The sequence below is a fragment of the Ammospiza caudacuta genome, chromosome Z (genome assembly GCF_027887145.1).
Source record: "Ammospiza caudacuta isolate bAmmCau1 chromosome Z, bAmmCau1.pri, whole genome shotgun sequence".
Taxonomy (NCBI): domain Eukaryota; kingdom Metazoa; phylum Chordata; class Aves; order Passeriformes; family Passerellidae; genus Ammospiza; species Ammospiza caudacuta.
This window is the reverse complement of record NC_080632.1, coordinates 45,044,362-45,062,543: the sequence shown is the minus strand read 5'-3', so window position 1 is coordinate 45,062,543 and position 18,182 is coordinate 45,044,362. Positions and strand designations below refer to the sequence as shown.

Here is an 18,182-nt window from a genome sequence, read left to right as displayed (position 1 = left end):
TATTTTGGATAGCTAACAGAAGATATTTCTGTTTGGTTTTAGCATTGCTGACCTTCAGTTTTGTCTGATTTTTTTTTTTTTTCATGTTTCCAACAAAGCATTATATTCACTAAGGTGCATTAAGACAGTCTTTCCTCAGGTAACAGATAGTTTCCTCAGATAGTCTTTCTCCAGGTGCCCTGGAGAACCTGGTCAGGTCTTGGGTGCTCAGCCTTGAGAGGGGGCAAGAGAAGGTAAGGAGGGGATGGGAAACTCAGAGACAGCTTATTAAATAAACCCTGGTGGAGCATGAGAGTTGTAACTGTTATGCAAAAAGGCCTGGACATCTCTTGGTGAGTGCCGAGGTCTCAGGAAGTTATTCCTCGGGGCAGATTACACAGAGACAAAACTGTTGAGAAGGTTCTTCAGTTACCACCCTGGGCTCAGACAAATCCCACTGTTTGGAGACAGGACCATAGGAACAGGTGCCAACCTCGCTCCGTGCACAGAATTTTCCGTGTAAAATAACATCCACTCATATATTTCCTGAATACAAGGTAGCTTTTAACACAATGCTTATAAAATGAAGTGTTTAAATGAACTAAGAGCAGAAAAGAGAAAAAGCATATTTTTTCACACTGCTGTGTGAGGCCACAAATCCATTTGTGTCATTTGGGCATTGCCATAATGCAAATTAATGCAAAGTGAATGAAAATGATACTTAAGGTTGTCTGGAAAGAACCTCACTGAAATGCCTGAAGGCATAAAGTCCTGCAAGCACTTACATGTGGGCTGGTCTCCTCAGATGCCATAGGCTTGTTGATACTGTTCACAAATTTGTTCACATGCTCAAAGTGCTTTGTCATCTCTGTTGCCAAAACCATATCAATAATGGCCTGTCGCAATGTCCGGTAGCGATTTCTAGGAAAGAAAAAGAGTTCTTGCTCATGAGCTTGCCAGACAGAACTCTGCCCTTTCCTCATCCCTACCCACATGTTGCTACAAAACACTGCTCAGGGACTCAGCCACAGCTGGCACCTTCAGAGTTAGGAACAGTCTAAGGATGGAGGAATGTACAAGATCATGCCTCTCCAAGTTCCCCCCTGCTCTGTTATTTTTACCTAATGAAAATCCTGAGAAATCAGCAACAATTTACGTCTCAGTTTCATAATGCTGTAAGACTAAGATAACTTCTCCAGGAATGGCACCAATGTGTCCATGTATGTTCCGCTGTATGTTAGTGTTAGCTTGGAATACAAATCTCAGGTATTTAAATTATCTCTTTGGGGTCAGGCTCTTTCCCTTTCAGAGCTCTTTCTCTCTCACCTTGTCCCTACAAAAGCTGGAGTCATGCAGTGGGGACACCTGGGCTACTTGCATGCCCAGCCAACCACAGGAAGCTTCCAGCTCTCCCAGAGTTTCATGTCCCCTGCTACCACCCTTTCAATTCCACATGAATGCAGTAGTGCTGGGATGCATAGGACCTTGTGCAGACATAAAATGCAGCATCCAGATGCTGTTGTGTAAAACATATACCAAAAAAGTAGTGCCCAGGCTCCTTCAATGAAAAGGCAGTGAGCAAAGATGCAGCCTTGAGGCTGTTAACTCGACCAAGTTAATGGAATTCATAAAAGATTATTAAACATCTCTCTAAGCTTCCAATAATTACAAGTTGGAGGATAGAGCTGGTGAGGGGGAGATGAAAACCTTTTTATAAATCATGTCTATATAGGATTCCAGAAGAGGTTAAATTTTATTATCTGTATTTAAACGATGCATTCCTGTTTAGAAGGTAAACTCTCAATTTGCCCCAAACTGCCAAATAAGCAGTCCACACATGGACACTGCCCTTGTCCAGCAGACACACCTATCAATATTCTTGAAAATGTTGTATTTGCTGTCTTTTGTTGTAAGCTGAAACGCCAGTGCTGTGTGATGACTCTCTAATACAGCTGTATCATTGTAAAGGACAGCTAATTCACTGCCTGCATTGCACAGGAAAGAGTTGGTCCGTCCAGGATGGTCTACATCATGAATGGTGGCAGCTATTAATGCAGCTACCTCATCTAGATGGTCCAGACTTCCCTACAGGAAGAGAGAAAAATTACAATGTAGCACAAAAATTACAATAAATATTTTCTGATAACTTCCAGGTACCCACAATTACACAAATGTAAACTTAAGCAGGCAAGCTACCTCCTTGCAGTCATTTTCCATTCACTGTGCCCACAAATTACCTCCCACAAAATTTCTGCTCCTACCCTTATCCACATATGCTTTCTTTAATGAAGCTTTTTACACTGCTGTCACCTGAGCAATATCTTTACATAGAATTGTTCAATGGATAGATGACCTAGTGGTTTCCTTCCACTTTGTATGCTTGCCTGAATGTATCTTTATTGACTCTGCTTCACACACCTTATGTTTTAGCACAGGATAGGGTAGGCTGTTTCACTTGGAAGTAACCTACATGATCATTGGCCAATTGCCTGACCACTTCAGGACTGAACAAAAGTTAAAGCATGTTATTATGGCCATTGTCCAAATGCTGTTTAAGCATTGACAGGTGCGGGGCATCAGCCACCTCTCTGCGAAGCCTGTTCCAGCATTTAACCACTTAGTAAAATAAATGTTTCGTGATGTCTACTCTGAACCTCCTTTGGCACAGTTTTGAATCTTTCTCACATGTCCCATGGCTGAGTACCAGGAAGAATAACTCACACCTCCCTCTCCAAAGCTTTTGCAAAGCTTTTGCGAAGCTTTATTAAGAAGTGTTACCTACAGCCAGTTAACATGAGACAGAAAAGAGCCAGGTTCCCTCCCCACCTCCATCACTGCTACTTAAAATGTAAATTTGTATAAACAGACTTTAGAGAAACTGTGTGGGCCTGCTTGCATCACAGGAAGACTTCAAGCACAGAGAGAGTTTATGAAGCCAGGACCATTATTTAAACATCTGACTTCTGGATGACACACATAAAATGGCAAACACACTGAAATCCTAACCCAAAAAACTCCTAGGTGATGGTTCTACCTTAACTCTCTCCTTCCCGAGAAAGAAGGCAGTAGCATGCAGGACATCTGCCGCATGTGTGGAGTTGTGGTATGAGTTGGAGGAATGGTAGTTGGCTTCAATGACCTGCAGCCATGCCCGCAGTGTTGCTTCCGAACAGTTTAAAAACTCAGAGACCCCAAACCGGGCAAAAACTTTTAAGCCCAAATACACTAATGGCCTGAAAAACAATAGAAGAAAAAAGCACTGCTGTAAAATAGGAACTTGTGATGTTCTGAAAGTGATACATTGAACAAAGAAACCAAGACTTTTAAAAGGGGGGGTAAAGTTTGAGTTTTTAAGTTGCATATCTATCACCTCTAAAAAGCTGGGCCAAGGTTACAAGTGATTGCATCTATCATCCTTTCAGACGTCATTTTAATGTTTTGTAGAAATTGCACAATTCCATCAGTTTCAAGAATTCCTGTGGCTTCAGAGAAAACATCTTAAAACCCTTTTTTTGTGTGTGTTTAGTATCTGTCAATCAAACAAAATTCCATTTTTTTTTCCTGAGGAGAAAAAGCAGACTGAGCATGACATGAGCACATGCCAAAGGCTAAGAAGTCCTAAGCCAAAAAAAAGGTCAAATTTCAATTGTAAAGTGCTCTGTGGGTGTGGGTGTGTGTACAATGCTGGGAATCCCAAGTGTGAAACAGTAAACAGAGTACAACCTCTAATCTTTTTGATTCTTAAAACCAAATCCACTCTGGGTTGTCTTTTACTCTGTGTTGCCTGTGAGAGAGTCCTATCCATCAGTTACATTCTTCCCTCCTCCAAGATGTCTTACAGAGCCTGTGAGTGGAGAAAGGCATAACCAAACCCGAACATCTGCAGATTAAAACCAGGCAAATGCAAATTTTTAAAATGGCTATTTTATGCAAAGAGAGTACATAAGAACGGGTAGTCTGTTTGATTCGTTGCATCTTGGAATGAAAGCAACTTTTCTGTCTGGATGACGTGCTTATTTTTGCGGTCTGCATGACCTCAAAACTACTGACGTCTGTTTTCATTATAAGCTTTAAAATCCCAGTCTGTTGATCCTATCACTGGTTTATCCTCCATCCCATTTTTTTATCCCTATAATCAAAAGCTGCAGTTGCCTTAGATCTTCCCAAATTGTGGGATGATTTAGGTGAGGAAGGGGAGAGGTTTGCTTTTCCAGCAGGACCATTTGCACATGAGCAAGAAAAAGGGCCATCTGGAGGGCATCCAGCATGTGGCAACATCAGACTGCATTGAACAGTGTCACTGGGACAGAGTGGATCTGTGTCAAGCAAGACAGCTCTCACAGATTTGCTGTGTCTTGCTGCAGTTTTTCCAGAGCTACAGCTCCTCAACAAAATTTCTCTGGGCACCCAGGGAAAGGAGTCCAATACCTTTTATTTGTAACAGCCTCCAACTCAAAAATATTGAAGTCCCAGCTTTCCTCGTTATCTAGGAGCTGTGCAATACAGGGTGGAACATCATTGATGGTGTTTGGCACTGGAAGGTGAGTATGGCTCAGGTTCATATCTGTTGAAATGGAATTTGGGAATTAACACATTTCTGGGTTATTCCCTCTACACTACCACAGCCCCTCCTCAGAATTCCATTTAGAAAGCAATTCTTTTTCAAGAAAAACAACTTTTTTCCTTACATGAAAAAGTCTGTAAATGCCTATAATAGAAAGGTTTATTACAGAGCATTTGAACATAAACCAAAAAGATCAGTGAACATTTCTTTGAGTGACAATTTGTTTTAATTGTTTGAGCCCGTTTCAACACCAAATTTGAGGCAACCTGGCACTTCTGCTGCAGTCATTTAGACAGCCATTTCCACAGACATATATTCCACTGCAAATTAGCCTGAAGCTGTATGTTAGTGGTACTAACAAAAGAAGTCACACGTGCAAAGGGAAGTTTAAAATGGTAGCTTACTCTTAGAAAACACATACTCATTTCCTGACAGTCTTCTCAAACCATCCTGGAAAAGAAAGCAAGTTTATCTTAGTTTTTTTGTATCGTTAGTTTCAAAAACACTACATGCATTTTAGGTACTATTCCTGGGTACTAAAAGCAATGCTCTTATTGCAGCACTATAGCATAATCCTGGTTTTCAGGTCTTTCAAAACAAACATGAAAGGATCCCTGGAACACTGGTATGAGATCTCCAGAAAAGATATTAAATACACAGTGTATTGCCCACCTTGACCCTCTCATTGGCACCTCCATAATTCAAATTGGCGATTATAATTTATTTTTCATTTTCTTTATATTATTTTGGTGGGGATTAGCTCAGTGTCTATTAAAAATGAGTAAATCCATGACAAAATTTTGACAGTTTGTCTCTTGCAGCTGTTGCAGGACCAAAATTAGAGCTTGATTAAATCAACCTCACTGATACACTGGACTAACGATAGAGCAATCTCTCTAATCCCATATAAGCTTCTAGAGTTTCTATGAAGTATCTCCTTCAGTATCTTCTGAGAGATTGGATATAGTTTCTGGTGGCAAGTCTGTTCACTGGTATCTGAGGATGAATGTGCACAGTGGACTGAAATGTGGCCATAGGTTACTACATCCTGCAGTACTGCTAGTAAAGAGGCCAAAATGCTTAACTGAAATGGTGATGAATTACAAGTCCCCTTCCCATTGCTTGGGAAATTTTAGCAGAGCAAAGCAGTGAATTATGATCTAGGACACTGGTCGAGCAGTTTTGTCTTTACTAATTTTACTCACGTTCATCAGACCTCCAACCAGATCACTTGTGTGAGGATCTTCATCTTTGGTACCTAACTGAGGGGAATAAAGTTCTGTTGTTCGCAGGATTTCCAGAACTCTGTCCAATGCCTCTGCTACTGTGATCGGGCTGTTTTCCTGGGCAGCGTTAATTATGTTAATGACCTGAAGGCAGATTAAGGAGGCAGGCAAAGAAAAGTGAATGGCACCTTTTTCTTATTACAAAATTTTTATTCTTGTCTCGATTATGCTAATTCTCATCAAATTCAATGTAAGTCTCCACAACCCTTGAAGTACAACTCTGAAAATGTAAATTTGTGCTCAGATTTCCTGGTATCCGTCTGCTATTTTTAACTGGCAAACTCCTGGGAAGTGGAAGTAGAAAGGTGTGAAATAGTTGCCAGTGAGTGGACCAAAAACCAGCAATGTCCCAGTACTTCAGCATATCCAGGTCTGCTCTGAAACAAATATTTCAATCCCTGAAGGAAAATCCAAACAAACAAACTCTTGGATGTGGCTTAGATATGCTGATATTATACCATGATATTCTCCTTGTAGAAGTCAAGGGAAGAGAGCAGAAGGTACTGGACTGTAGGAGAAGAGGATGGCTCTTTGAAACCCACAATCAGCCACAATCTGGAAATGCAGCAGTGACTGCTCCTGGCTCTGCCAAGAATGATGGGAAGAAAGTCCCAGTGCTGTCTTCTCCAGGAGCCAGAGGCTGTTGCACAGCCACTACAAGCCTCCCTGCGGGTATGATTGAGGATAAGGAAAAGTAAAGGAGCCAGCTGGCTCTTACAGTCACAGTGGTGCTGGGAAGTGAGAGCTTGATGATAGCAAGAAAAGATAGGGAGAGAGGAAAAAATTATTTGAAAGTGGAAGATACCTGACACCCTGGTGTGTTACAAGTGACTGTGCAGCTGTTTTGTGACAGCAGAATTTGTGTGGCAGAGTGAAGAAAGGCTGCAGAAATTGGGGGAGACAGAAGATGGTGCAGATGGTCCCTCTTCTGCAGGGTATCTTATAAATATCAATAGTGAGAGCAAAGGTGAGACTGGAAGAACATCCTCCTACTCACACATGACCCAACAGAGCAGTGTCCCCTTCCTACCAGAAGCCATGCATGTAGCAGGGCACTCTTCTCCTCTCCTTAATATACTTCCTTATGACTAGCATTTGGAATGCCATGATGAGATGTAGAAAGTGCCAATAAAAACAAATTACTTATATCACTCTGTTAAATACAAAGTGCAGAAAGCCTCTGTCTGTCCAGAAACTACATACTTCCCTATGAGTGCAACTCGAAACTCTGGAGTTTGTGGAAAAGTCAGTGCTCAGGACTCACCTTTGTGATAGGAGCTTCTATTGTCATAGAATGAATCCGTGCCATTGAGGAGTAGCGTCGGGTCTGTAAACTTGGAGCTGCCATTAAAGAGCCATAGAGTGTGAATCAGATGACAGCATCTGAAGAGTGCAGAAGGCCAGGGCATAGCACAATGAAATACAGCCTCGTGTTCCATTTCTCCTGTGTTTTTCCTCCTGCAAGTTCTTTCAATGTACCACATAGTTTCATTTCTTGTACTGTTGTCTGCCTCCTTGGCAGCCACCCCTTATTTTTGCTGTCAGATTTTCCATCCATCCTTCACTTCAGAATGGAGTTGTACTTACACTTCATGCCCTTTGATGCAATGGATCTCTCACAGACATGGCTTCTCCTTTAAGTCTGTGTGTGTCCCTCATCTTGGTGGTATGGTTGCTCTAATGAAAACCTTTCCTGCTCCCCGCAAGCAGTGCTTCTCTCGCTACACACAGGCAGAAAGAAATCTCTGCCACCATTGTTCCACCCCAGTAAGCAGTCACAACTGGGGTCAGAAGTACTGCTCTCAAGTAACCAGCAGCAATAGGCTCCTTCATGTTAAACATGAATAAACCGTAATATGTGTTTATGAGCACAAGCTGCAGTTTTCTAAGAGAGGTGGCATTAATGCTTCACCACACACTCTTAGTAAGCTGCTTCTGTCCCTTGGCACAGTCACTCCTCCTCCCTGTGAAGGCATTCAGACTGTCATGCACTGTACAGCAACGCTGGTACTTATGCTGGGACACTGCTTTGCAAATCAGAATGAAATTTTACAGCAGTTACACAATATGAAGTAACCTCTGTTTAAGCAGCAGTGAATCTGTCTGGTTATTTTTTTGTTCTGCAGTTTTATTGCCCAAGCCAAGTCTGTTCTTTATTTATTTATAAATATATATTTGTGTATATTTACAGTATTGTACATACAGTTTGCTTCCTTACCATCACTACTTTGAGATGTTATTGACTTAACATCAACTGAGTCTTTCCTTCTGTTCTTGCACTTGTAAGAACCAGATTCTGTAAGTACAAAACAAAAGTTTTAAAAATGTATCAAGTAAAGCCTCTACAAAATATCCATCTAAAATTTTGGAAATTTAATTAAGTGACCTTAACAATATCACACAACTGGGGGAAATACTGCAATTTCTGCACATCAGAACAAGGCACTTGGTGTCTATCAATTTAAGTCAACTTTTCTCAAGTCACTTGGAAGGGTCTTTTGCAAGGAAGTCAAGATGCCTTATGGAACAGGAGTCTTGCTTCACCTAACTTCAGCTCTCTAAAAGCAGCAGTCTTGCAGGCTGCCACCATGTAAGGTTTTCAGAGATCCTGCTTCAGGAGAGATGTCTCAGGCAGGTGGGCTGAACCTCTTGTGTGAGTTCTTTTTGCTCTACTCTGACCACTGAACAAGCCTGAGTTTAACTGCCTAAAACTTTAGCCAGTTGAGAAGAGTCTCATCTTATTTTACACTCTTAAAGCCAAAGCATGGTTCAGACTCTGACAGCTTTTGCTTTTATTTGCAATAAATATTTATAACCTGTGTTTAAGGAAAATCTAACGTGCTGAAAATTCTTAAACAACCCATTTAGTTCTTCTGAATACTAGTTATGCAATAAACTTATTCTTGAAATGACTGTTTGCTAAAGCCAGAGAAATCATCACATCCAGTCAAATTCAAAAGCTGGATGAAATGACAGGAAGGAGTTTAAAAAAAAAATCTGGTAAAATTTCATTTTTCTTCAATACATTAAAGTCTGCACTCTCCCTTATGTTTTAAAACAGCAACTATGCTGTTTCCAAGAGTGAAAAGTGGTGATACTACCTATTCTCAAGGTATCTAAAATGCCACTCAAGGATCAGAGACCCTAGCAGGTTTTCAAAAGCTGATAAAAGCGTTTGAAGAGTCAAAAGTATGATTTTGATATTCTTAACATAAAGATGAATGTTCATTATAATGTCACAAGACAGGATGTATGCAGCCTCTCTTTAGCAAAATGAAATGTTAACATACAATTCTCCAGAATTAAAAATTCATCTATCCTAAAAATTACTGAAATAGTTTCTGTCTTAATTCTCTTTTTCTACCACAGACAGTTTGGGTCTTCTTTGTTGTAGTCTGAACTGGAGAAATGGAAAGCATTTTCCTCTCTTGACACCTAAGAGCAGGGCATAGCTAATGCATGTTAAATAATTTTATTTATTCTTTCACTAACATTTGGATGACTTTATCATAAGGCACTTCAGTGGGAGCAAGCATTTACACATAAACATAGTTCTGAGTGGGTACAGCTGACAAAACAACTCTCCGTGTGTTAAATACCAACTAGCAAGTCAAATACTTTCCTAGTGCCACCCAAAGAGTCACAGGTGCATAAAAGCTACTCTCTGCCATACTGTGGTTTCATCTGTAAATATTTAAATGCCTACGTAATTTTTTTTCTTTACCTGGTGAGCAGAAAATCTTATCATCCACGTTGTTAAAAATCTCACACCACTGCAAACAGCATGATACACCTGGACTACTCTTCTATGCTCGTCACATATTGGTATATGCCCATGGCTCTGAAAAGTTATTCTTGGAGCACAGCCATGGACTGCAGGGAAGAATAACCTACATCACATGCTCTGAGACTGCCTACTTTCACTGCAATGTTGTCATCAATGTGGTGTCATACCATGGGGCTTCCCAGGCTTGCTGAAATCTGTCACAAGAATGAGCAAACTTAAAACATTAGCAAGCTAATATAAATGTGTTAGTAACAAGTGTCCTGCTTAATTTATGGGCTTCCTCATCTTCCTGTTTGCAGGACAGAAACAGCGAGAAGAAAATCTGCTTTTGTTACAGGGATACAGAAGCAAATGTTTTAACATACTGTGGATCAGTTCTGGCAGCAGCAATGGGAATGAGGACATCCAATTTCATATTGTCTCTTCTTCCCCCTGCCCATTGCTGTTTGGCATCACAAAGCTCTCAGATGTTTCTATGTATTCTTAGGCTTCTTAAGAGAGCAGGGGATGTCAAGCAGTCACGTACCATGCTCTTTATATGTTATATCCTCCTCCCATGTGAAAACCAGAAGCTGCATGAAATTGCACAGCAACATTGTCTCACCTTTCATAGCAGGAAAGGCTTCAGGTGCCAGAAGGTAACAAGGCATGAGAATCTTTTCACTCATGATTATAAGACATCAGTCTGGCTGAGACCACTAGAGTCACAAGCTTAAAAGTGGCCTTAAGTACCTCCTTCTTCAGGGAAAAGGGGTATTCCAAACCCTACATAGCATTGGAGGAAGGAATTATTCCCTCATGCTCCACACTTCTAGTCAAAACCTCTCTGCAAAACTCAAGGAGTGCTGGAATGTGCTGTCTGTGAGTAAGTAAACCTACCTAAGACACAAGACAAGGGTTTCAGACATGCTGCAGCAACTCTGGGCTGACTGGAACTGAGCTGCTCAGGCCTGGACACCTCAGAGACAACTATCTTAGCCTGTGCTGGGGCCAAACCAATGGCCTGCTGACAGGCCCTAAACTTGGACACACTGTGGCAGGTGTGCTGGCACAAATCAGCACATTCCACATTTCAAACACAAAGAGGTGCCAAGGTACACCAGCCACAGGAACAAACAGTGAACTTCAAATGCACAGCAAGAGGTCTGCACAGGAGACTCAATTATTGATGATTACAAGTCCAATTCATGGTGTGGTATCAGAGGCAGCTGGCATCTGTCCTTGGCCATCAGCTCTGACCACTGACCAGACAGGGGGAAGACACAACAGTTCATTCTAGCAGAGAACCCCGACACAGCCCCCAGCACAGAGGAATGTAGAGGTAAAGGGTAATACTCTAACCTGACTGAGAATTGTCTCCTGTGTGCTTATCCTCACGGTGACTCTTGTAGAGCTGGAGATAAGAATAAAACATATATGTAAGAAAAAAGAATACAAAAAACTTTAAACAGGCTGCATTCAACACTGTCCATATTCAGTATTTTCCATTCAGCTATCTAAAAAAAATTCTTTGGCTAAGACTCTTCTTCAGGTGTAATTAGATGTAGAGGAATAATATGAAAGCAAACAGATAGGCCATGCAGAAAATCATAGATACAAGTGCTTTTATGTACTGAATTCCCGTTTAATGCCTGTGTTTACAAGAGAACTGATACTCATTTAGGTACTGTTTTAAGTGCAAGTTGCATATGAACCTGAAAGAATAAAAGAAAACCTACAACACTATTTTTTGTCCTTTAAAAATATTTTTCTTAGAACTATTGAAGCTAATTTTGAATGCATCCTTTCATGGATAACTGATAAACTGGACTTCAAAAAACTCAGTTTCAAAAACTATTCTCCAGGAAATAAGGGGTAGAGGTAGTTGTCATTCATCAGACCTTTATTTTCAAGTAGTTTTAAATCATTCTCATGAATTAATAGTTAGGCATGGAATCTTAATTCTTTGTTCTTCTGAAACACTTATAGGCAGCTCCAATAGTAGCTTTTTCAAGCTTTCTTAGAATTTAGATAGGATATTTCCATATATTAAAATTTACAGCTATTGCTTGATCTGCAGTAACACAGATTAAATGTTCCTCTGCTTTTTCATTCTTCTCAAAGACAAAAGTACTGTCCAGTTCATGACAGTTTAATACCTACTAATCACCTCACCACTCTCCTTTGTTGTGTGATTAGAAGAAAGTGTTTTGCTGTTGATAGGAAAGCTGACCAGAAATGGCAGTTCCTCAAGTTATTTCTTGAAAATTGGTGTATGATGTATATAAGTATAGCTAACGGAGTCACAGAGAAAGACTAAAAATAATGCTTGCTAGGAATAATGCTTACTTTTTTACTGCAGTCACTAGAGAAGATACACATACCCTCTTACTTCAGATGAATAATTGTCAGTGCTTGACACTGTAATTACAAATTATTCAGTACACATAATATTTAGGAGTCCATTACTGTCATATGGTGACTGGTTGTTCTGACCAAATCCATCACCTGGCTGTACCAAAGCACTAGATTACATGGAAGCATGAAGTCCATGGCTGCAACCTGTCAGTTAAAAGGAGAGTATGACAAGGTTGTGCTTGTGTGCTCTTACTGGTCTGTATCAGTTTGTGACTGTGCATGCTGCAGGGTCCTCATGGGGATTATTCAGGAAAGAAAGGAAAAGAGTGATACAAATTCTCTTTTCTGTCATTCTGCCATTCTTGCACACCTTTCGTTTCTTCCTTTCTGCTATGAGGGGGAGAGACAGACAGTGAAAGGAGAAGAGAAGAAAATGGAAATTTTCTTCTTTCAAAATTCAGGCATGACTTTTTGTAACGAATTAAAAAAAATAAGAAAGGGAAACCCTTTGCCATTGCTCCATATAATTCTTGTTCAGGGGAGTGTAAGAACTGACTCTTCATCCAAAAAAATTTTAAAAGCTTCAACACCTCTCTTGTAACCATGTAGAAACTCTCAGAGAAATAATCTCATCCAAACAGAGCAAGGTTAAGGAAATCTCATCAAATATGGTACAGTGACAAAAGGCATCTGAACTGCTTGTTCTGGCCTCACTGGGGCTTCTTTCAAAGCCAATGGATATATCTCTTTCTACTGCACAACTGGCAGAAACAGTCACAGTCCTCCAAGTGCTTTACTAAAAAAATAAACCACATTTCTGTTCTGAATACTTCTCTTCCCCTTCTGCAGGCATGTCCTGAAAGAGCCATGTAAGGTAAGTTATGAGGGCAGCTACACAGTTAATCTTGGGTCAATATGTTCTTGAAAGAAACAACACCTCTCTTGTAAATTTATGAATGTGAAAACACTGGACACTATCCTGCCAGGTCTCAAATTGACAATGGCAGCATTAATAATTACCTAGGCTCAGCACACGGGAACAGTCAAATGAAACTCAATCCTCATTCATAAATCTTCACTGTAAGAATGCTTAATGCTCTTTTAGGTATTTTTTTTTCCATGCATAAATTTAACATGCTGGGTTTTTCTATGTGATAAATCTGGCATGGAAATACATGAAGGTTCCAGTGGTCTCTGATATCCCTTACAGAGGATGTTGGTACTGGCAAAAAACACATATACTTTTTTTAAGGTGGAAATGTGTAATGGTGTAATGATGTAAGGATGTTTTGAAGTCAACATATACTGTCTGAATGCTGAGATCAAGATGTTTAAAATTATATTGATTTAGTGCAACATTAGACATTTGACATCAAAATTTGAACTATGACAACTTTTACTGCTCTGCAACTTAAGTAAATATTTGATTTCCTTTTATCCTTCCATAAAGATTTATCTGTACCTTGAAAAGGAACCCTATTTTTTTAGTCTAAGGAAAAGTTCTACTGCTGCAAGTATTAAAGCATGGATATTAGGAAAACTGCATTGTCCAGGATCTCCTACAGGCATGAGATATTTCTGTGACAGAAGTGAAACAACAATTGCATAGTTCTATCAAACACACCTTATTTTTTCCCCAAGGGACGCAAAATCTCCACAGACCATACTTTCTGTTAGGCTGCAGTCTTTAACCTTTGTGGCGGACCTCTGTATCTGTGGAGAACCTTTTGAAGGCCATATTCCCTGGGATCACCAAATGTGTATATCTTCCCAGGTCTATAGTGCTTAATTTATTAGCTTCTCGTGAACCAGTATTAAAAAGACAGGAACGGATGATACTTTCCAGCAGTACAGGAGAATATGAATGTTGCTGTGGACACAAGTCCTTGTTTCCTAATTTCCCTTTTTCTCATTAATAAGGAGAGGCTTATGGGGCACGTGAAGTTCAAGGGCAGCATGGGCTGCAGCAATCATGAAGGAGTACAAGATCCTCCTCAGGGCATTGATGAGGGCACACAGTAAACTCACTACCATGGACCTCAGGAGAACAGACTTAGGCCTCTTCAGGAATCTGCTTGGTAGAGTGCCATGGAATAAGGCCCTGGAGGGAAGACAGGCCCAAGAAACCTGGTTAATATTCAAGGATCACCTCTTCCAAGTTCAGGAATGATGCTTCACAACAAAGAGAAGTCAGAAAAATGCCAGAAAGCCTGTGTGGATGAACAAAGAACTTGCTGACAAACTCAAACAAAAGAAGGATGCCTACAGAGAGTGGAAACAAGGATTGGTAGCCTGGGAATAATACAGAGAATGTCTGACAAGCCAGGGATCATGTTAGGAAAGCTAAGGCCTGATAGAATTAAATCTGGCCAGGGACATAAATGACAGCAAGAAAAGCTTCTATAGGTACCTTGGTGAATTAAAGAAAGGTTAGGGAAAATGTGGTCCCTCTCTGGAAGGAAACAGGAGATGTGGTTACCTGGGACACACGGAAGGCTGAGGTACTCTCTGACTCTTTTGCCTTGGTCTTCACTGGCAAGTGTTCCAGCTACATGCATTTCCCTAGTCACAGGAGGTAAAGGCAGGGACTGGGGAAATGAAAACCACCCAGTGTAGGAGAAGATCAGGTTTGGGAACATCCAAGGAACTTGAAAGTGCATGAGATCACAGGACCTTATCAGCATTTCTAAGTCCTGAAGGACTTGGTGGAGGAAGTGGCTAAGCGGCTGTCAATCAGATTTAGGAATTCATAACAGTCCAGTGAAGTTTCCAGGAAATGGGGAAATTTACTTAACTGTCATTTCTAAAGATTAGAAAAGAAAAAGGAAAACCAAGGGAATGACAGGCCAGTCTCACCTCTGTGCCCTGCAATCCATGGAGCAGATTCCCCTGGAAACTATGCTAAGGCATATGGAAAATAAGAAGATAATTGCTGACAACAAGCACAGCTTCACTAAGGGCAAATCATGCCTGACATATTTGGTGGCCTCCTACCCTGGGTGGATAAGGGAATGTCATCTAAGTGGACCTGTGCAAAGCATTTGATGCTTCTGTGCATGCCCTTGACTCTACAGCGGAGAGCCCTGGATGGACCACCCAGTGGGTAAGGAATTGCCCGAACGCTGCTGCTTCAAGAGTTATGGCCAATGGCCAGGAGTCTGGGTGGAGAGGAGTGCCGGGTGGTGCTCCTTGGGGCTCTGCACTGGGGCCAGGATCACTCACACCCCTGTCAGGGACACAGCCAGTGGGACCAGGTGCACCTGCATCAGGCTGACTGATGACAGCCAGCTTTGCGATGTCACAACTGCCTGAGGGGCCACAGCACCTCCGGAGGGGCCTCCAGCATAAGACATGAACCTGCAGGAGCAGATCCAGAGAAGGGCCACGGAACTGACCAGAGAGCTGTAGCACCTCTCTTATGTGAAAAGGATGAGAGAGTTGGGGTCGTTCAGTTCGCAGAAAAGAAGACTCTGGGAGGTCACTTAACACATTCCAATTACTAAAGGGGCCTACAAGAAAATAAAAGAAAATTTTACAAGAGTGTTTGGTGATAGGACAAGAGGCAATGGTTTTAAACTGAAAGAGAGTAAGAAAGTTTCAACTAGCTATCAGGAAGAAATTCTTTACTTTGAGGGTGGTGAGACACTGGAACAGGTTCCCCAGAGGAGTTGTGGATGTCCTGTCCCTGGAAGTTCAAGGCCAGCTTGGGTTTGGCTCTGAACAACCTATTCTAGTGGAAGGTGATCCTGCCTGTAACAAGGGGATTGAAACTAGGTGATCTTTAATGTACCTTTCCAGTCAAATCAATCTATGATTGCATGATTCTTACTGGTATAAGCAGTGCAATCTACAGGGCAAAGAAGGACAAAAAAAATTACTTTTTTCTTATATTCCTACTGCTATTTTTTACATATGGGTACAAGTTTGTAATACTTATTATCTTGCACTGAGTATCATATATACGCCTCCCTGTACCAGTCCTTCAGTTGCGTGTATAGTACAGAAAAAGCCTTTAGATTATGTCTTACTTGCAAATCAACATCAAAGCAGCTATAAATGAAACAACAGGTATGAAGTTTAAACAATGAATTAAAAATGCATGCAACTTTATCACTGCTTTTATAAAACTCTCGCACTCTAGCCTGAGCATTTTAAAACATCCTGTGACTGTAAATGATATTTTGCTGCTAATACTAAAACACATGGTTTAGTTCAAAGATGAAGTCAGTTTAAAATACTATCAATCTTATTTTTCAATGATAGACATGGAAATTTCTTCCAAGAATTATGCAGAGTTCTCCTTGATTTGTTACTACCTACCTCCACAAAAACTTGTGCAAGGAGGATGGTTTCAACAGTCAAATGCTACCGCCTATGAAATTCTTTTAGAAGTAGTGGTTTTCCAGTAACGTGTTAATATTCAGTATTGTTCTACTGAAGAAAGGGCATACTAGTGACTTTCTAAATACTTTTCATGCCAAAGTGTCTTTACCCACATGACAGATAAAAGCACATAAAATTCTAAATAAAACAAGATACATAACCCCTCTCCTAAATGACATGGAAACATATCCTATTTACAGAGCACGTGCTTGGTCTAAAATGTTTCCAGCCACTCTCTATCTCACACCTAGAGACCACATGCCAAAGACAGGCTTCGCTCCTTTGCTCACAGAAGTCTAGACTTCTTTACTCAACATGGCACTTACTAGAATACTTCTGGAGCAAAGTATGTGATATGATCATTTGCCTCAGACACCATCAGAGGGAGGAAGCCAGCAGAAGACGACAGCAAACAGCTCCCCACACTACCAGGTTTGTTGCAGGGGCAGCTGGTGTAGATTTGTGTCTGGACTGCAGAGACCCAGCTCTGCCACTGCTGCTGGTTTGCTGGGGTTGTGGCTTGAGTAGCACCCTCCCACAGCACCTGTTCTGGCAGGTGTGGGAAGCCTCAGGGCCAGCATGAGGGCTGCACTTCATAAAAGTACCACACTTAACAAACCTTGGGGCCACTGAGCACGGATCATTAGTTGGTATAAGTACAGCAGATCAGACTGGCAAGAGCAGCCCAACAAAACAGGCCCTGAGCTCCCTTTGAACTGTGATCTGTATTGCTCCACAGTATCATGGAATCAACTGTCATGCCCATGCTCCAGAAATGAAAGATGGTCTTCCTCAGGAGTCCTACAAACAGAGACTAATACAAGCAAATGTTGAAATTTTCTTGCTTGCTCCAACAATCAGTGAGAATCTCATCGACAATATAGGTCACATCTTCTTGGAAAAATTTATAAGCCAAAAAATATCATTCACTAAAAGCTGTGAAAATTATAACATGAAAGAAATACAATACCTGCTTGTTGTTTTCATTGGTACAATGCAGTCTTTTGAGGGACACAAAGTGTCTTATTTTCCTAACAACAGAAATTATCACTTGTTACTCCATCACATCGTAAAGACAGAAGTGAATTGATACGTTACTATTTTCTAAAGGAGAGATCTCTAAGCCCTCAGGAAAACAGATACCAAGCCCAACACCAGCAAGACAACTGGGTGACAAGCAGTCCTTCAGTGTGACATTGAGGTTTTTGTTGCAGGACACCCGATACTTCTGTTGGTCCAGGAATTCTCCTGCAAATCTGGGAGCAGAATTTGGCAAAGTGTCTGTTCTAAACTGCGAAGGTGGGAACACGTACAAGCACACACACAAACACGGAGGTTTCCCAGCTGCTAAATACATGGAGGTTCATGTCAAACTTACAGATGCAGAAAGCAGAGAGAAGGCCCTAAAACCCAGAAAGCAATTATGTTCCGGACAAGTTAGTTACCCTCCTTGACCGACCACAGGTGTTATCTTCACATGCTGCTGGATACTGTCCCCTGATTTCCTTCTTGCATAGTAAACTCCTTGCCACTCCTAAAGAAACACACAAAACAGAGACAGCATCTGAGCATACATAGCTTGCAGTCAAATACTTGTTTATTATTGCATAGTTCTTATGTATTAAATAATTATTTTTATTTCATAGTTGTATTTTTAAAAATTGTATAAAATTAATGTACTCTCAAGTATTACAGAGAGAGTGAGCAGCACCTATTCACCCAATGGAGAGCAGCATCTTTAACTAACATAAGGAGAGTATAATTATGTTCCTCTTGGGAGAAGGTATTTTTTACAAGGAACTTTACAATTTTTACAAGGAACTGTAGGTATCATCTAATTAAAGAG

The 18,182-nt window shown here is 40.9% G+C and overlaps 1 protein-coding gene across 10 annotated transcripts in view; it reads right to left on the bottom strand.

The window, feature by feature from the left end:
* Window positions 1–18,182, bottom strand: part of PDE8B (phosphodiesterase 8B) — a 70,361-nt gene that overhangs the window by 5,728 nt on the left and 46,451 nt on the right. For 5 of the 10 annotated variants that reach the window (XM_058823256.1, XM_058823258.1, XM_058823261.1 and 2 more), the window contains 11 exons: window positions 17,782–17,870; window positions 17,307–17,367; window positions 10,958–11,009; window positions 8,048–8,125; window positions 7,094–7,170; window positions 5,749–5,913; window positions 4,948–4,993; window positions 4,408–4,543; window positions 3,014–3,212; window positions 1,847–2,064; window positions 765–900 (listed from right to left, as the gene is read on the bottom strand). In XM_058823256.1, coding sequence (XP_058679239.1) covers window positions 765–900; window positions 1,847–2,064; window positions 3,014–3,212; window positions 4,408–4,543; window positions 4,948–4,993; window positions 5,749–5,913; window positions 7,094–7,170; window positions 8,048–8,125; window positions 10,958–11,009; window positions 17,307–17,367; window positions 17,782–17,870 — 1,257 coding nt within the window. The remainder of the gene's footprint in view (window positions 1–764; window positions 901–1,846; window positions 2,065–3,013; window positions 3,213–4,407; window positions 4,544–4,947; window positions 4,994–5,748; window positions 5,914–7,093; window positions 7,171–8,047; window positions 8,126–10,957; window positions 11,010–17,306; window positions 17,368–17,781; window positions 17,871–18,182) is intronic. The other 5 variants (XM_058823262.1, XM_058823265.1, XM_058823264.1 and 2 more) reach the window with 3 other exon arrangements.